At 37.3% G+C, this 27,889-nt stretch overlaps 2 protein-coding genes across 6 annotated transcripts in view; one reads left to right on the plus strand and one right to left on the minus strand.

The window, feature by feature from the left end:
• The window catches only part of LOC143732476 (integrator complex subunit 10), a 24,147-nt gene extending 18,616 nt beyond the window's left edge, over window positions 1–5,531 (minus strand). Inside the window, exons 1-6 of one of the 3 annotated variants that reach the window (XM_077223610.1) lie at window positions 5,171–5,527; window positions 2,930–2,997; window positions 2,742–2,845; window positions 882–1,021; window positions 461–542; window positions 235–375 (exon numbers count right to left, since the gene is read on the minus strand). In XM_077223610.1, the coding sequence (XP_077079725.1) occupies window positions 235–375; window positions 461–542; window positions 882–1,021; window positions 2,742–2,845; window positions 2,930–2,997; window positions 5,171–5,299 (664 nt within the window). In that variant the 5' untranslated portion in view covers window positions 5,300–5,527. Of the gene's footprint in view, window positions 1–234; window positions 376–460; window positions 543–881; window positions 1,022–2,741; window positions 2,846–2,929; window positions 2,998–5,170 lie in introns of all 3 variants that reach the window. The other 2 variants (XM_077223600.1, XM_077223591.1) reach the window with 2 other exon arrangements.
• An 806-nt stretch (window positions 5,532–6,337) lies between these two features.
• LOC143732578 (uncharacterized) lies at window positions 6,338–24,519 on the plus strand. 3 transcript variants are annotated; one of them, XM_077223832.1, is made up of 6 exons: window positions 6,338–7,190; window positions 15,093–15,262; window positions 16,955–17,290; window positions 17,836–17,976; window positions 18,315–18,386; window positions 23,561–24,519. In XM_077223832.1, exons 2-6 carry the CDS (start codon window positions 15,217–15,219, stop codon window positions 23,710–23,712), a joined length of 747 nt encoding a protein of 248 aa, XP_077079947.1. In that variant the 5' UTR covers window positions 6,338–7,190; window positions 15,093–15,216; the 3' UTR covers window positions 23,713–24,519. The 3 variants fall into 3 exon arrangements, with proteins under 3 accessions (XP_077079947.1, XP_077079956.1, XP_077079965.1); XM_077223841.1 differs by having other exon boundaries at window positions 6,398–7,200; window positions 17,836–17,952; XM_077223850.1 differs by having other exon boundaries at window positions 6,871–7,190; window positions 17,836–17,952.
• Window positions 24,520–27,889: the final 3,370 nt, after the last annotated feature.

Genomic DNA, 27,889 nt, shown 5'->3' on the forward strand with positions numbered 1-27,889 from the left:
GCGTTTAGATTAAACTGAGAGGCGTTATAGCACTTGCATATTGTTGTCTAACTTAGTTTCACTGCTTCTATTGTTCTCATTTGTAAGTAGCTTTGGATAAAAGCGTCTGCTAAATTAATAAATGTAAAAGTGAAAAATTAAAAAAAAAATGCACTACTATAGAAAACACACTATTTCTGCAGTATGCAAATTCATAGAGTAATTGCAGGATAAAATGCAATTGCATGCGTTTACCCTGAATCTGTCCGTCCGCCGACGGCTCCTTCGTGACGTAGCAAATATAAAACTCTGCAGCTTTGTGCATGTACTTATACAGCAGACTGACGGGGAGACACGTTTCTGGATTATTCAGAATCAGCGGCAGGACGTCACACACTGAGAACGAGACCAACACAATTGCTCAAGGAAAATAAGCACAAAAACACGAAAATAAAATAAAGAAGAGATCATAAATTTGTACCAAACAACTTCCTGAAGCAGTTGACGGGCGTGTCCAGGTCCTCCACAGTCTCCGCCTCTAACAGGGACTCTCCCAAACTCACCTGGAAGAGAAGTCAAGGGTCACACCACCGTGTCCTAACTACACGCGACGCGCGATAAAAGGCGTCTTTTTGTCCTAACCAGCGAAACGGTTTCTATTTTTCTGCGACGTCGCGCTGGAACAACAAACACAACGTGTGGCAATGATAATCTCAAGAACTGTTTATGTGTGTTATTTAATGTTAAAAGCGTTGTAGCTGAGCTATTATAGCTATTATAACTCTGGCTCATTTACAGTGAAGGTTTGTGTTAAATAATGAGCACTGTTCCTGTCAAATAAATGAAATATAGTATAACAGGGGAGAAAGAAAGATTGGTGTGTGTGCGAGGAATCCACTCACTCCGTGCTGGACGACGGACTCCGGGAACCTCTTGAGTAACAGAAGCAGCATCTCTGCTTTCTCCAGCGTGTTGAAACACTGTTCTGTGGCTTTCAGGAGGATCTTACACTGAACTGGGCCTGGAAGAGTCTCAAAAACACCTGCACACACACACACACACAGAGACACACACACAGACACAGAGACACACACAGACACGCACACAGACACAGAGACACACACACACACATACACACACACAGACACAGACACACACACACACACAGAGACACACACACACACAGAGAGACACACACACACAGAGAGACACACACACACAGACACACACACACACACACACACACACACACACACACACACACACACACACACACACACACACAGAGAGACACACACACACACACACACACACAGAGACACACACACACACACACACACACACAGACAGAGACACACACACACACACAGACAGAGACACACACACACACACAGACACAGAGACACACACACACACAGACAGACACAGAGACACACACACACACACACACACACAGACAGAGACACACACACACACACACACACACAGAGACACACACACACACACACACACACACAGACACACACACACAGAGAGACACACACACACAGACACACACAGAGAGACACACACAGAGAGACACACACACACACACACAGACAGACACAGAGACACACACACACAGAGACACACACACAAACACACACAGAGACACACACAGAGACACACACACACACACAGAGACACACGCAGAGAGAAACACACACACACACACACAGACACAGAGACACACACACACACACACACACACACAGACAGACACAGAGACACACACACACACACACACACACACACACACAGACACAGACACACACACACACACAGACAGACACAGAGACACACACACACACACACACACACACACACACACACACACAGAGAGACACACACAAACAGACACACACACACACACACACACACACAGACAGAGACACACACACACACACATAGAGAGACACACACACACACACAGACACACACAGACACACACACAGAGAGACACACACAGAGAGACACACACAAACAGACACACAGACACACACAGACAGAGACACACACACACAGACAGAGACACACACACACAGACAGAGACACACACACACAGACAGAGACACACACACACAGACACACACACACACACACACAGAGACACACACACACAGACACACACACACACACACACAGAGACACACACACAGACACACAATTACTGAAGAAACTACAATTATCACATACATGTTATTCAACAACAGTACAATAGTTATTAACTAGTTATAACTACATGTTATTAAACACACTACGGTTATTATTATTATTAAAGTTCCCCTATTATGCCTTTTCAAAAAAAAGCCTTTCATGTAGCGTGTAATAAAGCGGTTTGTTAATGTAAAAGGTCTGCAAAGTTTCAAAGATCAAAAGTACATCACAAATAAAGCTATTGTGTCCTAGAAGAAACAATAAAATACACTATCGTTACTGTTCGTATCACTGTATGTCAAGAGCTGAGATTCAGATATGATAATGAGCATTTGCTTTCTGACCAATCAGAGCAGAGCAGCTCTCAGAGAGGCGGGGCTTAGAGAGACTGAATCTTTATGGAAGGTTTCAGACACTGAGAGAAAAAGTGGATATTATATGAAAATAAAGTGTTTTTGATCTTAGATGCATGTAAACCTGGTGTAAGACACTCCGAAACAGCCTTTAAAACACATAATAGTGCGCTTTAACTATAAATAACACATTTTAATGTGGGTCACACCCACCTTTGAGAAACTGTGCGTGTTTGTCTTGGCTGTCGTTTCGTAACGCCGCAGTGATCAATGCGATCTCACGCCAGACCACCGGCTGCTCGGGGAAATTCACGAATCTGTGCACCGGAAACACAACTTTAAACGACAGAAGCCTGCAATCATGAACTCATCCACAGTGAAAGTGTGTATCGTGGACTCACATGTCGTACAGGAGCCTGCCGGCGGAGGCCGTCCTCTCGGCGTTGCGCTCGATGCTGTACATCTCATACTGCACACACACACATGAACATAACACACACACATCAGACACAAAACTGCCTGCAAACACACTGCACATACTCACATTCAGACATGCATATGAACTTACAAGGCATTCAAGACATACATTAAATCAGTTAATGTATTCCCTGGGAATCGATGCTTGTCTGCATGCACACCAATTTAATACAGTAACCTGGAAGATTAAACTAAACTAAAATACATAAAATAACGAAAACAAATACATTTGAATTAATTAATTAAATAAATGAAGCATTACATCTAACAGTAAAGTAGGGCTGTCAAAATGGCTGAAAAGCTAAATTCGAATTTCTTTCTTAAATATTAGCAAAATTTGAATTATATTCGAAATCTAAAGGCAATACTTGATGTTAGAGGAATAAAATACTGTATTGTCTCGTAAGAACACAAGAAGGCGCAAGCGAGGTCAAAAAAACATAAATCATGGCATCTTTTATTGAAATGAAATGACATCCACTTTTTAAAGAGCATTAACTTTTCAAACAATGGTTCTTAAATAAAATATAATTTCCTCAATGTGCATGCAAGGAAAATTAGGATAAAACTGTGTCTGTGCATCAGTAACCTGAGAACACACACTTCAACACAGCGTAATGAACTACATGAACACAAACTGCCATATTGTGCGTCAAAAACACCAGATGGTCAACTTGATCTGCAGCGAGAGCTGAATTCGATATTTTTTTACAGGCCTACAGTACAGTACTATAATGAACCTAATAGAATCAAAATATTTTCCAAATAATATTTTCAATTTATTTATAATATAGAGGTTGGCCAACCACAACAGACTGCGACATCTGACCAATCAGAGCCGAGCAGCTCTCGGAAAGGCGGGGTTTAGATAAACTGGATCCTTAAAGGTACAATATGTAAGATTATTATGAATTTTTAAATATTAAAAAAACACTTTCACAGTGTGATCCATTTCATGCAGTTGTGTACTTACATTATCCCAAAAGTTCCCAAGGATTTGTAAAGCTAGAGAAATTCCAGTTTTTAATAATGGCTCATCCCTGGTCATTGTCGCCTATCAATGACGTAATATCCGCGCTATCTTCGGTTTCCGCTTGTAGAAACCGTAGATATAACACATAGAATCCTCATTAGCGGCCGCTGGAGCGCTGTATGTAAGCCGCTAATTAGGTATCTATGTATAAATATCTATGATACAATATCTCGCACACCGCTGTAGTGTCGCTCAGTCATCATAGTTCACGATTATAGATTGGCGAGAACAGAAAATCCCCAAAAACGTAAACACATTAACTTAGGCAAGCAGGCTTTGGGAAAAATAGAGAAACAAAACAAGGATCAATATGGGCGTGGCGTTTTCGAGATGGAAAGATTCGCGACAAACTTGGACTTGGTCTGTCGACAGAGACTCCGCTCTCCCATGTGTTTTACTAGACAGGTGAGCAAATATATATTACTTATTGTACACACACAGTTATATTACACTTTGTTTGTACTACAACGCTTACTATCAAGTCTGGTGACCAAGTCTATGGCAGTGAAACTAAATACAGTATGTGTTGCACAAAAATATTTATCCATTACTTGCAAATACAGTGGGTTTGTTCAAACTTACTTTAAGTACGATTGTTTTAAACGTGTAAAACTGCGACCTAACCCACCAAATAATTTGACAAATAGCCTAGTCACATATTAGTAACAGGCTAATATAGCATTACATTTCACGTTCCTTGCGACGAATTCATTACGATGACATAACATAGTGTTAAAACGAACAGGTAATACAAAAACGAATTTATTAGCTGATATATAATTCGTGAATTCTATTCATCTCTGGATAGTAAAAAAAAAGAAGTCTTCTCCCATCTCTCCCTCATATCGTTAACAAACTTCGTCTTTGTTATTGTTTTGAAAATGCGACCTCTGGCGGCGAAAAATTTGAATATTGTAAGTTACCTTAACTCGAACCGTTTCAGACACTGTAAGGAAAGAGCTCTCTACTATCTGCACAGTTCAAACACACATGAGACTATATATAGGATGAGGATGGTCCGTGACATCTAGAAGATTAAAACCCCCTGAGCTAGAGCACTGAATTATGTGTGCAGTGGGGTTGTTATTGTATATGATCGCGCGCGCGCGTGTGTGTGAGAGATTATCATCACCTGTATGTTGAAGTCTGTGGGGTAGAGGGTGCGCGCGGTGATCAGCCAGGCTTTCGCTGCATACGGGTCCTGTGGCACGAGCTCGCGCGCGCGCTTCACCAGGAACTCACAATCGCCCTGCGCGGACATTTGACCCGTTAACGGGAGGAAAAATAAGTAAAATAAAGATAAAACCCCTCAGATGTTTAAAGACTAAAGCACAGACTAGGAAACACCGGGACAACCGCCGAGTGTTTAACTTCCGGGTTGAACCGGGTCCGCTCCTTTCAAAATAAAAGTCTCTTTTCCCAACTCAGTGAAACGCACAGCCTGCATCCGAAATCGCTTACTATTTAGTAGGCAAAACAGTATGAGACAAAAGAAGTATGTCTGAATTCCCATTAGTCGTTAAAGAGCTGAGGGGTAAAGTACAGGGGTCAGAAAGTAAAAGTCCTGCCCTGTTTATTCCACACTCTATGATTCCACATATGAACTCAGCCAGATTATTTCCTGGCTGAAAAACTATGCTATTTAGCAAATCCAGGTGATTGGAACAAAATACTGAGGAGGACTTTTACGGGTAAAATGCACCTACAATAGTACTACTACTTTAGGTGCTTTTTACCCACTCTTAAAGTATATCCCAAATATAACAATATAGTGCAATAAGTAGTACGGGTAATACTAATAAAATACTATTTTACATGTGAAGTCCAGGTTCAGAAATTAAAAGTCCTCCTCAGTATCACCAGGATTTGCTAAATAGCACCGTTTTCACTACTACTAGCCTACTAGTAGTAGTACTAGTACTACTTCGAGATTATGAAGTGTAATACGATGATTATTACTTATGATGGGGTGTTTGTGGCCAAGATTGCGTACTAGATAGCAGCATTGTTTAACCACTATCAAAGTCTCAAGGTTTTTTTCTTATTTTTAGACTTTTCCAAACTTTTTGATAGAGGTTTATTATTTCATAATATTACGATGACAAGTAGAGCACGAAACTAGATCGTGATCAGTAACAGAAATGATCATGATTTAGATAAGATGTCGCGATTGGGGTTTGTGTTGAAACTAATGTGTCCCGGGAGGAAAGCGGTGCTGAGAATGTCACTCTGCAAAGTGCACATATTGAAGAAAGTGCGGCATGATCAGGTGGAAGATATCTCTATCTCTAATACGGATATACTCGAGGCAATTTACTCCCTCGGCTGGAGATTTGAGAAATATATTTTTTTTTTAAATGAGAAAGAAAAAATGGAAGAGAATTGCAACGCCATTTAGAGAGCTCACAAGCAGAAGGAAGCTGTATAGGAGCTGGAACATTCTGATCTTAAAAATGAAAATAAAGAGCTGAGGTCAAGGGTGGGAGAATTTGATCGCTAAAACAGGCGTTTATGTCAGAGAAACAGAACGAGAGCGTTCATCGCATTGGCAGAATTGGATCGCATGCACCAGATCATTCAGCTTTCAAAGCGAATCTGGACACTGTCAAAGAGAACAACCGTGTGCAATGGGGAAGGCATTCATTTCGCTGAGGACTGAAAGAAAGAAGACAGAGACTATAGAGTAACTTAGCCTACTTTGGCCACGCGTTAAACAAGCGCGAGCTGAAGGGAAAGTTGCATAATACTTTCGTGGTCCCGTTACTTTCATTAAAGGGAAGCAACATTTTTGCCCGATGATAAAGTCTTGTAAAATGGGAAATGTGTTGTTTTTAGAGGCTTTTTTTGGTAAGTGTTGCACTTTTATTTTTCTGATCTCATTGTCGATAGCTTTTATCGACACTCTCGATCCGTTTGGGAGTTCCCGTGGACGTTTGTTTGTTCTCATTGAAATCTCCTCTATCTTTTTGTTCGTTAAATGCAAGGGGACTAAAGGACAAAGTAAAACGCAAAGGGATATTTTTGTTTTTGCAAGGGGCAGAAGTCACATTTTGTTTTTCTATGAGAGACTCACTCTACTGATGAAGATGCAGTGGAGAGACGGGAAGATTGTGACTTCAGTCTGATGCTCATGGTCTTTGACTTGCTGCATGGTTAGTGAAGGTACTTTTCTTATTTTAGTTAATGTTTATGGTTATACTAGTAGTGGGCAAAACAAGATTTTATTTTCTAATATTAGCCTACAGATGTTGTCACGCAGCTTAAATCGAAATTTCATACAAATGTTGTAGCCTACTAATTGGAGGTGATTTTAATCTGGCAGATGAGGTTGGACCAACACAATCTCATGAAATTGCGTATCTATACCACGAATGTTATTTCTCGTGCCAATTATACACCAAAAATGGGTTTAGCGTGCATTTGCTAGCACTGAAAACCCCTTGGGTAGGATTCGGGATTAGGGTTTGGAGTGTGTACGCCATAAAGTGCGTATCATATGCACGCAAAAACTATTTTTGACGTATAAATGGCACGAGAAACAACATTCGTTGTATAGATACACACTTTCATGAGATCTCATACAAGTCACCATTTTAATAACACTATTAATGAGTTTTGCCAGTCAAATTCCACTAATGAGGTTAAAGCATCCTAATGAGACTCAGTTTTCCTGGGTCAAACCTAATGGATCCTCTAAATCACGGATAGTACCTTTGGTTTAATACTGAGGAACATTTGAGTTTTCCACTAACATTTCCAGTTCTGCCACAACATTGACAGATCATTGCCTTATTTCATTCATTTTAACGCCAACAATAAAACATACCTTTAGAAAAGACTACTGGAGGAGATTGTAGTCAAATAAGAAATGTGATTATTGAGATTAAAGATGGCCTCACCTTAACTTCTAATGGGAATAAATGGGAGTATTTTAAATTCAAAACAAGGGAAGTTTCAATTCGGTTTGGTAAACAGCAAAATAACAAAGAACAGAAACAAAGGAAGTTAAGTTTAACTCAAGAACTGTTGTAATACACTGGAAATGACTCAACAAGATGTTGATGAATTACTCTCTCTTCAAGATAAATTAGATTATGTGTATTTCATGAAAGCACAAGGAGCTTGTTAAGGTCTTGTAAGGAGAAGAATACAGCATATTTTTGTCAGCTAGAAAAGAGGAGACAGAAAAGCAATTCTGTTCATAGTTTGATTATTAATGAGAAGGTAATCACCGACCCCAAATTAATATCTGAGGAAGTATACTCGTTTTATAGTGATATTTCTTCTTCTTCATATTCTGATCAAAATGGTCAAGAATTTCTAGAAAATATTTAAAAAAATTATTCCACAAGATTGATATTGAATTTAAAGAAAGCTGACCTGAGATTGGAGGAAATCGTATGTAAATTTATGTAAATCGCAGGATGGTCTGACTGCTAATTTGTACAAATTCTTCTGGGAAGATATAAAAGATTTGTTGTTTAAAGCTTTAAATTAATGTTTTGAATCTAACTCTTTACTTCCAACTATGAAACAGGGGTTGATCATTCATTCATATCCCAAAGTCAGGCGAAGACAAAATAATTATTGACAATCTGAGACCAATATACTTAATGTTGATTATAAAATCCTTACATCTGCTACTGCAAACAGGCTAAATTGAGGTTGAGTCAAGTTATAAGTGAAACCCAATCTGGTTTTATTAAACGAAGGTTAATAGTACACAACAATATTAGACTTATTTTGGATTTAATTGATTATTATTCACATTTGTTTAAGGATGATGGGTTTGTTTTGTTTCTTGATTTCCATAAGGCATTTGAATTTGTAGAATATAAATTAATTTTACATGCACTGAAGTTTTTTGGATTTGGTTTTAAATTTGTTAAATTGATAGAGATGTTGTATAAAGACATTAATAGTTCAGTATCGCTTCATGTGGAACTTCTAAGCGTTTTAACATTGACATAGGGACAAGAATATCTGTATTTGTTTATTTTAATAGCTGAAGCTTTGGCAATTTATGTGAAAAATAGTAAAGATATGTATTAACAAGTCAATCCCAGCTGCTATTAATTTAGTGTCACATTTTTCCAAAGCTTCTGGTTTGAAATTAAATTAAAAAAAAAAGTTTGAGTTGATGGCAGGGACTAATCGGACTGAATCTCAATTGTTTAATATTCCATTAAAAAATGAGGTAAAATATTTAGGTATTGTTATTTCTAAAGACACTAAAACTAGAGGAAAAAATGAATTTGGCTGACAATATATTACAAAAATTCAAAATATGTTAAACGTATGGTTACAGAGGGATGTTTCCATTTTTGGCAGAATTTTATTACAGAAAACGAGGTACTGATTTATCCTGTATATTCTTTAGGTATCTCTGACTGGTGGATACAGGATATTAATCAAATTCAGTATACATTTCTTTGGAAAAACAAACATTACATCAAAAAAATCAGTGAAGCCAATCAGTGAGGGAGGTTTGAATATGATTGATTTTGATGTTATGACATTTATGTTATGATGTTATATGTATGTCAGTCTTAAATTGAGGTGTCTCCAAGCTTTCCTTAGGAATAAACATTCGGTTTGGTCTAGTTTTACTTCAAAAAACCTTTTGTGCGCATTGCTTTTCTTTTGAGTTGTGACTTTGAGCCATCGAAACTAAAGTGTAAATTGTCATCTTTTCATAGTCAGGTATTATTGTATTGGAAACTGATATACAAACACATTTTTTCCCCACATAGTTGTTTTTATGGAATAATAAATGTATCCTTGTCAATAGGAAATCTGTGTTCTTTCAGGACTGGATGGATAAAAGTGTCACATTATGGATGGGGAAGGAAATTTTCCTTTTATTTATGAAAATTTTTGTGAAAAATATAATACTATTTGTACTCGGAAATGATATGTGGCGTTGTTAAAAGCTGTTCGTGGTGGTTCAGCTGGTTAAAGGTGCTTTGTGTTATTCCAAGATTGAAGTTTTTAATAATTTCTGGTCTTCATTTTACAGAGGAGAGCTGTAAGATTAACGGTTTTAGAGACGTTCCCTTATAAAGTTAGAAAGAGATCTCTTGTGTTTGTTTTCCCTGAAGACAAAGTATGTCAAATTAGAACAAGATTTCCCACTTTTTCCAAAGGCAAAAGAGGTTCAGTTCAAAATTATTAATGATATTTTTCCTTGTAATGAGTTCCTCAGACACCTTTTGTGAAGCAGACTCGTTGGAAAATGTATTTTATTTATGCAAATTCTCAAAAGAATTCTGGGATGTTGACCTTTATGTTTGGTTAAGTTTGAAATCTGTAATACCCGACTTTGATTTTAAAACTAAAAAATATTTCTCTTTTTCTTTGAATTATGATCATGAACAATATTGTGCTGTTGGCCAATTACTTCACAAATGCAGATTTGATAAGAACCTTCGCACTTTCTTACTTTTCCATAAAGATTTAATGATCTTCTTCAAATCTTGAAGACTCGTGCGTTACAAAAAAAACCCTGAAGGTATTTTTTGATGATAACCCCCTTGTGTAATATTTCATTTATTATTTAATTCACTTCACGTTTCTTTAGGTTTATGGTGTTTATATATACTGTTTACTGCTATTTGGACTTCTTTGAAATGTAATAAGATTGAGGTTTGTTTGGTATTTTGTATATTTCTTTAAGCAATAAAAAAAATTACAAAAACTTTACTATGAGGCCAAAGGTGAGGATTTATTATTTAGGTTTTAGTTTTTTAATTGGTGTTACAATCTCCACGCGCTAATCACAGATCAAACATGCATAAACACCTTTTACATTACTGATGATGAAACAACTATATTTCTTGCTTATGTTTTATCATTTGCTCATGTTTCATCATTAATCATTTAGCTATATCATGTGTGTAACAATGTTCAGGGAAGAAGGAGGCGGGAACCGGCGAACATTTAACAAACTTTATTTAAAATAAAATAAACAAACTAAAATACCGCCAGCAGCCCCTCGCGGACGACTGCTGGCTTACTCAAAATAAACATAACGGCCAGCAGCCCCTCGCGGACGACTGCTGGCTAAAATAAAACACAAATACAAAAACCAGAACAACTAAAATCAGGCCTGTTCCTCTCTCGATCATTAATGTCGTCGCTCCCCCTTTATGCTTCCGCTCCTCCGTGAGAGATGCGAGACCGGTGTGCTATACAGGTGTTGCTCATTAGCAATCGCACCACCGGCCTCGCGCCGTTCTCTCACGTCCCTCGGCCGTCCTGTTCGCCACATACCCCCATCGCCCCTCACAGGCCGGGGGGCACCCACGAGCCTGTGCCTACTCCCCCCCGGCGGCGGCGATCCCTGGGGGGTATGGACCGACAAGCCGAGGGAAACGGAGACGGAAGCATGAGGAGCGACAGATCGAGAGAGGGGAGAGAGGGGAAAAAAAACACAAAAAAAACATGGTCCGGTTCCCACAACGCGCTGCCATCATGGTCCTCCACCAGCTGGGCGATCTCCTCCACGGTGCCTGGCGGTGACGCTGGGTAGCCCTCGATGGACGGCTCGACACTCCTCCGCCGCCCGGTGGACGGCGACGGCTCCTTGGGATCTAGGGCAGACGGCAGGAGTCCCCCACTCCCTGCTCCTCCCCTTCACTGGTGGACGGCAGCAGGCTACGGCCCACGGCGAGCGCCGGCGACTCCCCCGCTCCCTCCCGGACGGCAGCCGCCCCTCCAACTCCCAGGCGGCCGGCAGCGAGCTCGGCCGTCCCCCCGGCAACTCACTCCAGCGCACCGCCTCGAGCGTCCATGGCCGCGAGTCCCCCGCTCCCTGCTCCTCCCCTGCCCGGCGGATGGCAGCAGGCTCCGGCCCACGGCGAGCGGCGGCGACTCGCGAACCATGCTCGATGGCACCGCGGATTCCACACAGCGGCGAGGACTCTCTGACAGCGCGTTCCTCCCTCTTCCCGGGTTTCGGCACCAGTGTAACAATGTTCAGGGAAGAAGGAGGCGGGAACCGGCGAACATTTAACAAACTTTATTTAAAATAAAATATACAAACTAAAATACCGCCAGCAGCCCCTCGCGGACGACTGCTGGCTTACTCAAAATAAACATAACGGCCAGCAGCCCCTCGCGGACGACTGCTGGCTAAAATAAAACACAAATACAAAAACCAGAACAACTAAAATCAGGCCTGTTCCTCTCTCGATCATTAATGTCGTCGCTCCCCCTTTATGCTTCCGTCCTCCGTGAGAGATGCGAGACCGGTGTGCTATACAGGTGTTGCTCATTAGCAATCGCACCACCGGCCTCGCGCCGTTCTCTCACGTCCCTCGGCCGGCCCTCGCCACAATGTGAAATGTATGTTTAATGCTTTTCTTTTATTAATCTTTATGCCTCAAATGTAGCTGGTTGACTAAGGATGAACTTGTGCTTGTTGTTTAAATGAGGACAAAAGTCTGTAAGTTTCCGACAGACGCTCGAATGTCTCAGAATAAAGTCGTAGACCTAAACGAACGTTAGCTAAACATCTTGCAGTGTACGGGCTAACACCTCGGAGTGTGAAAACATGAACTTGTGTGTGTGCTGTGTGTGTGTGTCTGCTTCAATGCAAGCCCTTTCAGCACGTCTTTATGCTAATACAATGAGCTCAAGGCCGTAACCAGGGTTTGAAAATTAGTGAGGTCCGGGGTGTTGTGTAAAGAATTGTGCTATAATGGTTAGGCCATTGGACCCACATCCCCCCATGGACATTAAGCTGCGACCCTTTTAAAAAAAAAGGAATTTTATTTGATTATTATATATATATAATTATGTGTGGTGTAGTCTCTCATTAGGAGGGTCTGGGGGTATTCCCCCTGCCCTACCGGGATTTTTTTGGAAAAATAAACCATTAAATGGCACTTTCTGGAGAGTTTTGTGCAAAGAAATATAGAAAAAAAGTAGGTCTAGCAAGTCTTATATTTCTGTAATTCACACAGATCAAACACAAATATGCTGACTGAATAGATTGCTAGTTGAGAAACACTGCTTTAATTAATGTTTTTACGATGACTTTGTGAAAGGTTAAAACAGCATGAGCCGTCTTCCTGCTGGCCACTAAGTTATTTGTCAAATTTCTTACTGTAACAAACAGATCTGTAATATGCTATTGTTTTTGATATTTCTTACAGATAATCATGATGATCATTGCGTTTGTCTTACTGAATGTGGTAGCTTTATGCAGCTTTATTACAGTTTGTCTATAAGCTTTTTTTTAATTAATGCCGACAGTAAAATGTTGCCAGATAATGCTACGAAAAACAAGCAAAACAAAATAATAATAATAATAATCCAAAATAAGTTCAAAGCTTGTGTTTTGGAAATAAGATTAATAGGCTATATCACTAAACCTAACATGCAACTTTCCACTTTAATAACTTCCTAAAGTGTCACATTAAATCAGAGAAACAGGTGCAGGAGACTTCTGCCACCTTTCCCTTAGGTGGATCTGGCAACACGGAGGCTGCACCCGCGCCCTCACTCACAACGCGCTCTAAGCCCCGTTCACTGCGCTAGCTTCTCGCAGCAACATGAATTGCAAACACCCATATGAGGTGGTTTAAACATGGCTAATTAATCATTCAGAGAGCTTGACATTTTATTTTTGAATGTAGAGGTGACCTCATAGCTGGCTACGGCCATGAATGAGCTAATACCTACTTAATGCTAGAACAAATGACAAGCAATAGGACAAACAAATAAATAAAATAGACCGAAAGATACAAATAAAGTTTTTCAGGTCTACCTAACAGAAGTAAGAAATACAGAAATTGAATAAAGTAATCAGATGAAAAACCTTAAAATAAAACACGGAATAGTCCTCGCTGTACGAATGAAATATACACTGTATTTATTAAAACTACAAAAGTTATTCAGTCGAGAGTGAGGGATTTTCTTTTTGTCTCTTGTCGTTTGATTAACATTAATAACACAGAAGTCAGCAGGTTTATTAGGCTGCTGTCTCTTTAAGAGTTCATGCACGGATCAGATATACTGATACACACATAACCCGACTGTGTTTACATGAAGATTTTTTACATATTTTTGACGTTTAGCCTCACACAGAAAGATGTTTGTCAGTGTGCAAATGCAGAATATGAGTTCTCTTTTCCAGAATATTGCACTTTTAATAACTCTTTTTTAACATCAAGCTCGTCCCAGTCTTTATTACTCATCCGTCCATGTTTCTTTATCACTTTAATGTGTCAGTAATTCCTGCCCACTAAAAGCTGCAATACAAATAAATACAAAATACAAAAAAAAAAACACTTAAATGTATTTAAATACAAATTATTATTTCAAATACGTATTTTACTGTAAATGCATGTATCTGAAATACTGCCTTTCTAAAAATATAGTGCAATAAATACTGTGTTGCATCATGTGAGAAATGTGTAAATATATAACCTACAAATTGTGCCAATAACAAAGTCAATGTGAATTTATGAGCACCACCGTTCTCACACATTTCTGCCACTTCCAGTTTCAAAACCACACGGACTAAACAAATCATCATGAACACTGATGTTGACAGGAAGATATTTTATAGAATATATAAATAATGAATGTAGTTGTAAAAGGTCCATTAATACTTGTTCTTCGGTACGTGTTATGCTATATCTGGAATATTTTTGCTGCATAGGTTTCTAATGCTAATTTGAATTGAATGTATTCATTTCTTCATAAGCATCTGATGTAATTCTGTTCTGTTGCTTCATATTTTACTCGATGAGTGGTTTTAAACTGAACGCTAGTGACATGCATGTTTTTATAGATGAGTTATTTTGTGGTTGGTTCTGCGCTTCTGCTTTTATACTTGCAGAAATAGTGTTGTTTTTCTGTATAACTCGAACAGATGCACGTTTATTTGATTCAGGCTAAGAATCTCTGAACTTTAAAAAGTGCATCTGCACGTTTGAGACGATAAAGATATAGAGTTGTTTGTTTGTTATTTTTTAGTCTCCATTGTTAAAGGGAATGTATTACTGGAAACTGCTGACCCACAGCGTCTGCCTTTCTTTCCTCAGATGAAGAAACTTCCTCTTCCTCCTTTCTGTGTAAAAGTCTGTTTGTTTCAGTGAGAGCCAGAACACAGACGGGATCAGGATCTGCTCGGTTCTGCTGGGTTATCGGCTCTTCTGGACGCTAGAGATGATGCTCATCTTCGGACTGACGCTTTTACTGAAAACTGCCGCATGTGAGTCACTTTCAGATCAACTCAAAGCACTTTATGGCCTACGACTTGCAATCGTTACCTTGCACTTAATATTTCTTTTATTTTGATCTATTTTTAAAAATGTGTTTTATTGTTTAAATAAAATCACCCTGTGGTGAAAATCCAGCACTTTTATGACATTATGAAGGGGCGGTTACACTTTATTTTAAGGTGTCATTGCTACAGTGTAATTATATATTTACGTACTGAGTAATAATAATTAACAACATGTAGGGTTAGGGTAGGATTAGGGTTTGGTTGAGGGTTAGTTGCATGTAATTATGCATAATTTACTGTTATTACTATCGTTAGTACATGTAATGTAAGGACACTGTAAAATAAAGAGTTACAAAGGAGCTAATTTGCATATTCATAGAACCGCGTATACTAAATGAGGCAAGGGTGTCGAGTTACATTCAAGATATTTTGAGGCAAAATAAGGAAAAAAACTTTTAAATATGTCATTTTGGTGATCAAAGATGAGTTTTAAGGGATAAAATGATTGATGGGACTTTAAGCGTGATATATTTACTCTTGCTCTATTCAGGCGATAACAATGAGAGTGCATGATATTCACATTTGCATATATTTATAATTTATATTTTTACATATTTTTATTCAAAGCAACTTATAAATGAGGAACATAAGAAATTTGTCACAGCCATGTTCATAGCATTTACTGTACATTAGTATTCAAGCTAGAGTAGAAGTGGAAAACAGAACAAAAAAAGAAATAGGATTAATTTGGTGTCTTGGTTTAATGTTTGTGGTTAATTATTTGTGGAAGTGGTACAGGACATGTTAATTATTACCTTTAAAATCTATTATGATCCAAACCAAGTATGTGGAAAAAATCAATGTAGTGGAAATATTCATAAAGTTCAGAAAAAAATACTAAAATGATAGAATTCTCCTGTGATGCATGTATGTTGAATGTTTTAAATGACTTTTAATTGTCATTTAAAAGAGTTTTTTTTAATCCAAAAAGACTGAAGAAACACACAGAGCTGACACATAAACCTGTGTGTTGTAACATTACATTTTTCAAAAGCAATTTTAGTTTTCAGTGATGGGTAATATTAGGTGTGTCTCAAATGACACACTATCTTAAAAATAACGATTTCAAAAGGGGATTTTTGCAGCGATTGCATGGAAGAAAAATGTTTGGTTTTCCAAAGAACATTTCAGTGATCGGTTCTCAGCATTTGGATGTTTCTTAACATAACATTTATACATTCGACAAAAAAGTGTACAGTATAAGTGCCATAATCTAAAAAATAAAGGTTGTTTACTGGTTATATAAAAAGTATTCGGGAATAAATAAATTCAGGTTAAATAAGTGCTCAATCTTTTTGGAATTTTCAGTGTAATTTCACTACAAAACACCAATTGTGTCAATTGTGTTTTTGTCTCATTGTTTTTGTTTTTTAATGGGAATATTAATATGTGAGTAGAAGTGTAAATCAGACTAAAGTGTTGATCGTCCGCTAATGTCTTAGATTGATGATTGTTTCACTGAGATCAGATCAAGTTTATTCACATTTATACTGTACAAGTTTAATTGTGTGAAAAAAAATTGTGATTTAAATTTATGCTGAAAGCATAATTGCCTTACATCATGATTTTTGCATAATTACAATTTCCAACATTTAAAAATTGTGTTTTGTTCTTCAGGTGTGGAGTTTAACTGCAGTTTTCTTCAGTCTAAACCCTGTTCTGCTGTTCTCGGAGATAAACTCAGTCTGCAGTTGATGGACGCTAGAGGATATAATGACCTGAAGATACAAAAGATAAACTACAACACACAAGATGATCCAGTTTGTAGAATAAGGAATGACAGGATAAAAGAGTATGAATGTGATCTCTTTAATAACAGAGCAGTGTCATTCATTAATGGGATTCTGATAATAAACCCTGTGATCAGAGCAGATTCAGGGATTTACAGATTACGAGTCTATAACTCAGACGGCACAGAAACATCTACAGCAGATCTTCTAGTGATTGTTGAAGGTACAGTAACTCTCTCATTACAATCTCATATTCTCAAAGATCACACTCTCACACAAATCAATGCTATAATAACACATAAAGAACAGATGAATGATAAAACACAGAAACATCTACATATCTTCAGCTTCATACAGAAACTCTCAGTGGAATATTTATAATCCAATAATCAGAGCCGTAACAAGTTTAGTCAACCCACCCAATATATCCAGATACGGCTTGATCAATGTAGATTTTAATTTCTATTAAAACAGTTGTTTAATTCAGTCGCTGTTCACTGTAAAAAATGATATGATCAATAAGTTATGACAACATAAAATAAGTTAAGCAAATTTCAACTTTGTTTTATAAGATATAGGCCTACAAGATACAACTCATTTTTTGAAGTCGGTTTAATGTAATTTAAGTTGAAATAACTTAATCCTTCAAGTTGATTATACTTAAAAATTTAACGCAGCAACTTTTTTTTACATTGTTACGAATGAATATTTTGCGTCCGTTTTTGTGATTAACTCTTTATAACCTCGTCCTGTGTTTTCCTTCCACAGGTAAAGATCCTCTCGTCGTTCCCATCATTCTGGGATGTCTTGCTGTCGTTCTTATAATCCTGGTCATCGTGGCGTATTACTTTTACAGGAAGAAGAATCAGCTCAAACCCACAACAAGTCAGTCCGGTTCAGTTCATCAATGTATGAAACTTGTGTTATTGGCTTCATCACTTTATATTCACTTATTTTTTGTCCTCATCTGTACATTTGTTTAAATTAAACAATCCGATAAATGAATATATGTACAGTAAATATAACTTATTCACTCTTATGTTGCTCCAAACCTATGTTTATATTGTTCATAGAGTAAATAATGACAGATATTTATATTTATGCATGAAAAGCATCATTATTTTAATAGAAAACAGGTGAAAGCAGAAACAGTTTGGCGGCTATTTATTGGTTAGCTTTAAATGACTGATTTCCTCATAGTTTAATATTGGTGTTTATTTTTTAAGATGCTTAATGTATTTTCTCAGGTGTTTCAGAGCGTGTGAATGAACACGTCTCTCAGAAGAAACCCCACCGAGATGAAGAACAGAAGACACCAGGTGAGATTCACATCAGCTTTAATGAAGATCAGAGCGTCGGGACTGAAATACAGATTCAACAAGCATCAGAAACAACATTCACACAAATATTCAAAATGAGCTTTGACGAGTAAATAACACACAGTTTCAGGAACTGAACATAATGCACAATGGTTTACAGTATGTGAAAATGCACTCGTTGTTTGTCAATACTATAGGAAATATCACCAACGGTCACATTGTATGTAAACCTTTTACAGAAAAAATAATAATAATTGAAGGATTTGACAGGTTTGGGAGGTTTATGGGCTTTTATTCATCATCAGTATGATAATGGCCAGACTCTACGCCTGTAAGTCTCAGTCTGATTTGTGATATTATGTCTGAGTTACAGAGCCGAAATGCGTGCTATTAATAAAAATAAAAACTGTTGAGTGAAAGACAAAGTGGTAAAAAAGCGGCTGTGGCTTTAGTGAAAACGAGCGGTTTGGCAGAGAATCAAGTATAGCAAGGAAGCCGAAAGCTTTTTCTGTTAATGTTGAAACACTATTTGTCACACAATCCTGACGTCACGGAAATGAGATCCAGCGCAAGGAGCAAAGTCATGATGAGTGTGTGTGAGGATACATATGCAAATAAAATAAAGAGTATAAAGAAATATTCAAATGAATAAATAGTAAAAATAAATAAAATACAGTATAAATTAATAAAGTATAAATATTCAAATAAAATAAGTATTAAAAATAAATAAAATACAGTTTAAATGAATGAATAAATAAAATATGCAAATAAAATAAATAGTAAAAAAATACAGTATACTGTATTTAATTTAAATTGGCTATTTATTTAATTTGCATATTTATTTATACTCTTTATTTTATTTGCATATCTATATATAAATATGCAAATAAAAAAGAATATGAATAAATAAATAGTAAAACAATAAATAAATACAGTATAAATAAATAGAGTATAAATATGCAAATAAAATAAGTACAGGTATAGGCCTAAAAATAAATAAAATACAGTAAAAATGAATGAATAAATAAATAAATTAGCAAATTAAATAAATAGTAAAATAAAATACAGTATAAATTAATAAAGTTTAAATATGCGAATGAAATAAGTATTAAAATAAGTAAATACAGTTTAAATGAATGAATAAATAAAATATGCAAATAAAATAAATAGTAAAAATAAATAAAATACAGTATACTGTATTTAATTTAATTTCACTATTTATTTAATTTGCATATTATACTCTTTATTTTATTTGCATATCTATATATAAATATACTGATAAAAAAGAATATGAATAAATAAATAGTAAAAAAAATAAATAAAATACAGTATAAATAAATAGAGTATAAATATGCAAATAAAATAAGTACAGGTATAGGCCTAAAAATAAATAAAATACAGTAAAAATGAATGAATGAATAAATAAATAAATTAGCAAATTACATAAATAGTAAAATAAAATAAAATACAGTATAAATTAATAAAGTTTAAATATGCGAATGAAATAAGTATTAAAATAAGTAAATACAGTTTAAATGAATGAATAAATAAAATATGCAAATAAAATAAATAGTAAAAATAAATAAAATACAGTATACTGTATTTAATTTAATTTCACTATTTATTTAATTTGCATATTATACTCTTTATTTTATTTGCATATCTATATATAAATATGCTAATAAAAAATAATATGAATAAATAAATAGTACAAAAATAAATAAAATACAGTATAAATAAATAGAGTATAAATATGCAAATAAAATAAGTACAGGTATAGGCCTAAAAATAAATAAAATACAGTAAAAATGAATGAATAAATAAATAAATTAGCAAATTACATAAATAGTAAAATAAAATAAAATACAGTATAAATTAATAAAAAGTATAAATAAATAGGCAAATAAAATAAAAGTAAAAATAAATAAAAGAAACAAAATAAATAGTATAAACAACTTAAATACAATATAAATAAATAAAGAGTATACATAAATGCAAATAAAATGAATAGTATGAATAAATGAAATACAGTATAGATAAGTATGCAAATAAAGTAAAGATATAAATAAACAAATACAGTAACTTATTTGTCAAAGGGGTAAAAATATGTTAAATGAAATAATAATTTAAAATAACTAATTGTCACGATCCGTGTTGAGCTTGTTTTGTAGAGACTTTTATGTTGAAGTTTATGTTCCTATTGTGTGTGTGTCCTGATCCTGTGGCCATGTTTGTAGTTTTGTAGTTTTCCTTGTTGATTAGTCTTTCTCAGGTGTGTCTTGTTCTCTTGTTAAAGGGATCGTTCACCCAAAAATGTAAATTCTGTCAGTAATTACTCTCCCTCATGTTGTTCAACCCCGTAAGACCTCCGTTCATCTTCAGAAACACGAATTAAGATATTTGTGATTAAATCTGAGAGCTGGATCACTCCTCCATAGGCTTCTAAGGGATTGACACTTGTTCCCCGAAAAGTTATTAAAGACATCGTTAAAATAGTCCAAGTGACTACAGTGGCTCAATCTTAAGTTTATCAAGCGACGAGAATACTTTTTGTGCGCAAAAACAAACAAAAATAACGACTTTATTTCAACTATTGATTTCCTTCTCTGTGGGCGTCGAGTGAGGTCCACTAGTGTAACAGCGCAGCGCTTCTGTGTTGTACGTCACACGCAGGCTCACTATTGGCCGACGCTGGTCATGTGTGTGATGCGTGTGACGTACAACACAGAAGCTGAACTCACTCGAGGCCCACAGAGAAGGAAACGAATACAGGGTTCTCAAGTCTCGCGCATTGGCCGTGAGACACACGCAATTTTAGCCAGTTCACACGCTCACACGCCACACCGTGTGTTTCTCACGCTGAAAAAGCAATGCCAACCAAGTCCTGCAAGCTTTATATATAACGTTATATACGAGGCGCAGTCACACAAAGTGAAGTTTCCTGCCGCCAGCACGTATCGCGGCCAGATTGCGTTCGTTACTAGGCAACAGTTCCGCAAACACATGGAAGTTGACGGAACATTCTCGGGCACCGTACGTTCGTTACTAGGTAACCAACAACATCGCGCGAACACACGTCGTGATGGAGAAGGGAAGTTGGAAGAAAGCTCGTCTAACATTTTTAGGCTTGAATATTTAATATATATCACATCGTATATATTATTATTGATGCAGTCAAAAACTCTACAACTACTTTGCAACCAGGCCAGAAGCTTCGGTTCAGTTTGGCTAGCTTACGTTATCTGAAACTAAGGGAAATGTTAGTGGGTATGGGAAGGAATGAAGACGTATTTCTTCATTTTATTATAAATTATATAAGTATTAATAGGTTTTCTAGTTACATTAAGGCTACATGGATTGAAGCAGAGTGCTCTGGGTAATATTTAATATCCTGTCAAAACATACATTAATCATTGCCTTTGCATTTGTATTTTTCAAAGATGTCAGGGAAAAAGCAAAAAGATTTGTTTTTCCAAACTGTTTGGAGCAATTTGTTATATTTTTGTAATTTTTGTATATTTGTAATTTTGAAATATAACATTAAAGAGTATATTGGGTGTGTTTAATTGCTCTGTCATTTATCAGATTTACCAATTGTTATCATTTCAATTTGTGCTGGTTAATTATGAACAATGGGTAAAATTGGGGGGCGGGGCTCCATTAGGGCTCCTCCCCTAACCGCATGTGATTTCACTCCAAGCTTTTGATAAAACTTGAGAACCCTGATATTTGAAATAAAGTCGTTATTTTTGTTTGTTTTTGCGCACAAAAAGTATTCTCGTCGCTTGATAAACTTTGATTGAGCCACTGTAGTCACTTGGACTACTTTAACGATGTCTTAAATAACTTTTCGGGGAACAAGTCTCAATCCCTTAGAAGCCTATGGAGGAGTGATCCAGCTCTCAGATTTAATCACAAATATCTTAATTCATGTTTCGAAGATGAACGAAGGTCTTACGGGGTTGAACAACATGAGGGAGAGTAAATACTGACAGAATTTACATTTTTGGGTGAACTATCCCTTTAAGAGTTGTTTGTCCTTGTGTTTTACTTGTTCTCTGTCTGTTGTCAGATGTAGATGTTTGCTGTTCCTCGTGGCCCTTGTTTCCCAGTGTTATTTTGTTCCAGCTTTATGTTCATTAATTTTGTTTATTCCATTAAACTCCATGGGTCTCATTCATGAAACATTCGTAAATATGCGAGTGATTTGCGCGTAAAGAGACCTTCCCGAAAACTCTTCTCCTGATTCACAAATACTTCGTAAACGTCAGATGTGATAGTGAAATGTGTGTGTGTGTTAATGAATTCCAATCAGTCGTAAATGGGATGCGCGTGCACGTTCATTCTCAATTACCATAAATCCCGCCCATTAAATCCGACTGACAACTATATATGGGCATCATATTATGACATGAATGCGAATGAAAAAGAAAAAATTCTCAGATGCAGAAATTGAAGTTTTATTATGAGAAGTTCATTCAAAACGCCACATTTTATTTTCAAGCGTACATAGTGGCGTATCGGGTGCTAAAAAAAAAGGAAGCTTGGCAGTATATTACAGATGCAGTTAATGGAGTTTTTAATCGAACATTCCCAGAAGTGAGAAGAAAATGGTTCGACATTAAGCTTGAGAGCAAAAAACTAATTAGTTCACTTCGGAAAAATCGTATTAAAACTGGAGAAGGACCACCATCGCAGATGCTATTACTGGCTCTCATAATAAGAAAACCCGTATGTAATTACTATATATCATATTTTTTCAAAATGGTGTGTAAATATGTACCCGATTTAGGTGAATTAAAATGCAGCCTTATTAATGAGCAAAACGTTCGGGTGTTAAGCGCACTATTTACGCGTGGCTGGAGCAGGTGTAGATTTCTTGCGTACCAACTAACACTTGGAAAATACCAACATTTTAATGAATCCGAAAATTTACGCCAGAACCACTTTACACACGATTTACACAAAAATTCGTTCTGCTCGTGTTTCATGAATGAGACCCCATATGTTTACCATATGTTTCATGGTAAATTTCTTCAATTAATCCCCACTTCAAGCAAAAATCTGATTTTTATCCCTGCTGACTCTGTCTCTAGTACTTCGCCAACATCAATGCAACCTAACTCTTGTGTATATTATAATCTCATCTGTTCATTATCTGTCCTCAAATGTAGAATATGCCACCGTCATCTCTCAGAACGAGAGGAAGAAGAAGAAAGAAGAGGTTCATTATGGAGAAGTGACGTTCACCAGCTCCAGCGCTCCGCGGCCGCGTCAGACGCACGAGGATTGTGTGTATTCGGAGGTTCAGACACACACACGCTAGTGTAAAACAACCACAAAACCCACAGAGTGTGAGTCTGAAAACACAACGGCCCAGTTATGATGCAATGCTGCGGTTATTGCATCCAGAACAGAAATATAACTGGAAAAACCCTGACTGGTGTAACCAAATAATGACTATGTAAGACTGGAGGAACTGGATTAACATTTGAATTTCTGTCTTGTTCATTAATCGAGACTCAAGTCTCACCTTAGCAATCCTAATATACATATTTTCCCTTGAACCCCCGTTCCCTCTTTCTATCATGCTGAGATCACCTGAAATACACACAAGAATATGGGTTATTGTGAATAATTATAATACGGTATCACACATGTTTGATATCATTTGAAATGTCTCAGTGCGACTGGTACAAATGTCTCATTCTCGAAGAAATAAACCAAAGGTATTAAGATATTTAACGCTCAGGTGCTCTTCCCGGTCATTAGTGAACGGACACCTAAAAATGAAACTTCCTCCAGTAAAACCAATGTAATTTATTTTTGTTCAATAGTATTTTTTCTTTTGCATTTTGAGAGGATTTGATAGCACTTATTAATATTTATGCCATAATTATGGTTCATTTTTGCCATTGAAAATAATAATTTAAAAATATCTAATTTTTTTAAATATTTTTTTAATTAATGCAGTATTTCAGATTAATATAACATCATGTATTTTATAATGTCAAGGTATTGCATCTTCTCTCTTTATTCCAGAGCATTTGATGTTTGTATCTATTATGTTTGAACTGATTATGCAACTGGCGTGATACATTTACTACACATAATAAAATTGATTTTATTCTAATGGACTCTGATATTATTTTCAGTAAAGAGTTAAAAAAAATAATCGAACATTCACACACACTTAATGATGCACAGATATCATTAAAACCTTTTCATTTATGGAGTCGGATGAAATAACGAGTTAATACATATGAGAAAATGCATTTATTTCAATTAAAATACACCTGAGTTTTCTGCACCCTTGTTCTGTCTTTTCCTTCACTTTGTCACCTGTTGTGAATTAATTAGAATAGAAATGTTTAAATAATTATCTTTAATAATAACAGAAACAGTGTTGTCATTTATAAGGTTGTTCAGCTTTAAGAAAAGTTTACCCAAAATGCTTAGGGGGCTGAGCGCGCAGATAGAACTAGGTAGAGAAGAGAAAAAAAAAATGACTCCATGTTTGTGCGCTGTATCAATGTGTAATCCTGTTCGTTAACTTCAGTAAACAGTTCGTTTTATTTAATTCAAGTCGTCAGTGGTCATTACTGCTTGTTAAGGAAGAAAAGATACGACAATCTTTGGTGCCGAAACCCTGGATAACTTACAGGCAACATCCGAAATGGCGGAGCGACTTGAAAGACTACTCAGAAAACGTAGAGCTGTACGCGGTTCCACGACGAGACTTTTGCAAGACGTAGAAACAGAGGTTGGCAAAGAAGATCCGATCGTTGACAAATTATGTGAACTGTTAGCCCTGTTATCTGCAAAAGAGGAAACGCTACTGGAGTTGAATCGCGAAATACAGGAGTGTACAGAAATGGATGATTTGGAAAATGAAGTTGTTAATGCGGAGGAGTATGGAGATCAGGTCGTCAGCGCGAAAGCTCGCGTGCAGCGCGTGAAGCAGAGAATCCGGGAAAGCACTAACAGCGGGCCGTGTGAAACAGTGCCATTGCAGCGCGGAAAAACAGTTAAGTTACCCAAGTTAATTATCAGCAAGTTCAGCGGTGAAATTAGCTTGTGGCAAGACTTTTGGAATCAGTTTGAAACCGCTATTCACAGAAACGACGCGCTGAGCAAAACAGAGAAGTTTAATTACTTAAAGACATACGTAACCGGCGCTGCTTCAAAGGCAATAGCGGGACTGATGTTGACAGACGGTAATTACGATCACGCGATCGATCTGCTTCAGAACCGGTTCGGAAGAAAGGATCTGTTCATTAATACGCATATGACCAAGTTGTTGAATCTCTGCCCAGTAAAGAAATCACACGATGTGAGTGCTCTGAGACAACTTTATGATGAATGTGAAGTACAGATCCGTAGCTTAGAATCGCTGGGTGTTGCATCAGAGGCATACGGCAGCCTGCTATGCCCTGTTCTGCTACAGATGATTCCAGACGACATTACTCTCCAGTACAGTCGCCAAAGAGGAACCAGTGATGAATGGAAGGTCTCGGAAGTTATGGAATTTCTACAGAAAGAGATTTTGAGCAGAGAAAGAGCCATGCAACTGATTATGCCAGGTAATTCCAAAGACAGCCAGAGCTATCAAAAACCATTTAAAAGACCAGACACATCAATTGAAATGAAGCAGAAAAAGCATCACATGCCGTCAGCTGCAGTACTGCAAACCACCAGTCAAAGATTACAGATATGTCTTTTCTGTGACAGTGCAGCACACAAAACAGAACTGTGTCCAGGAACTGATATTGCTGCTCCAAAAGTAAAATTGATGAAACTGGGACGATGCTTTGTTTGTCTTGGGCCGAAACACATTGCAAGATTCTGTAAGGCCAAGGTGTGCTGTAATTTGTGTGGAGGCAGACATCATAGTGCTGTGTGTGAGAAAGGAGAAAAAAACACTTCAGACACTGACAACAAAGATGATGTAGTTTCTTCATTTGCTTCGCATTCTGTTAAGATACAGCCCAATAAACAGAACACTGTGCTTCTTCAGACTGTAAGAGCATGGGCAGAAGGACCTGGTGGACGTAAAAGCATTCGCTGCCTACTGGATGGGGGCAGTCAGAGAAGCTTCATCAGTGAGAACACAGTAAGAGCTTTAAAATTGCCTGTGACAAAGCAAGAAACGTTCACTCTTCATACTTTTGGCTCTGCAGCACCAGTAACATCAAGGCGCAACACAGTGAAGGTCATTCTACAAAGCATCTGGAACAAAGAGCAGAAGGTGGAAGTAGAAGCGCTCGAGACCCCCCAAGTGTGCACTGCTGTGATGAAGATTCCAGGTGAGCACATCCAAGCAGAGTTGAAACGAAAAGGCTTGCAGTTGGCAGACTACCCAGACCCCAGCACTTGTGATACAGAGTTGTCCATGCTGATTGGTGCAGACTATTATTGGCATATAGTGTCAGGCCAAGTGGAAAGAATCACAGATGCACTTGTGGCCATTGAGAGGATTTTTGGATGGTCAGTGCAGGGCCCAGTCACAATGTCCAGAGTTTCCGACACAGCATGCATGCACATACAAATTAATGAAGACACGCTGGTCTCAGAACGTCAAAAAGATTTGAAGGACTTAAAAGAAAGTGGCGGTCAGATGTAGTGTTGTATCACAGATATAATGAAGTCGTGAATGAATACCTTAAGCAAGGCATCGTCGAAGACGTGATGGAGGATGGATCAGCTCCAAACACTGTAAAGTATTACATGCCTCATCATGCTGTTCTTCGGGAGGACAAGGTAACAACAAAGCTCAGAGTAGTGTTTGATGCTTCATCACATGACATTGGCTTTCCATCATTGAATGACTGTCTACTTACTGGTCCTAACCTGAATCCAGATCTGCTCAGCATACTAATAAAATTCAGACTGAATGAGATTGCATTTACCGCAGACATCAAGAAGGCCTTCTTGCAGATTTCTCTTGCTGAGAAGGACAGAGATGCAGTGCGGTTCCTCTGGCTCACTGCACCACCCCATGAAGACGCAGGTGAGACGCTGCGTGTGCTACGGATGACGAGAGTGGTGTTTGGAGTGTCCCCCAGCCCATTCCTCCTGGCAGCTACAGTGAGAAAGCATCTGAAGGAATATGAAGACCAACTTCCTGAGGTAGTAAAGATAATAAAATAATCACTTTATGTTGATGACTTAATCTCAAGTGCAAGTGATGTTGAAAATGCCTTCTCCATAACTACTGGTGCAAGGGAGATTATGTCTGCAGCTGGCATGGACCTTTGCAAGTGGACAACCAACTGTGCTGCATTGAAGGAGAAATGGAAGACGACAATGAGTGAACCTTCAGAGGAGACAGAAACGCATGGATCAGTGCTGAAGGTACTAGGCTTGGTATGGAGAACAAAAACAGATGAATTTGTCTTTGACCTGACTGCATTGCTGGATGCTGTAGCTAAAAGAGAGAATACTAAAAGAAGTGTTCTAAAGCTCTCTGCTCGCATATTCGACCCAATAGGCTTTCTTACCCC

This window comes from Siphateles boraxobius, unplaced genomic scaffold (assembly GCF_051911475.1).
Source record: "Siphateles boraxobius isolate OS27281-9 unplaced genomic scaffold, OSU_SipBor_1 121, whole genome shotgun sequence".
NCBI lineage: Eukaryota > Metazoa > Chordata > Actinopteri > Cypriniformes > Leuciscidae > Siphateles > Siphateles boraxobius.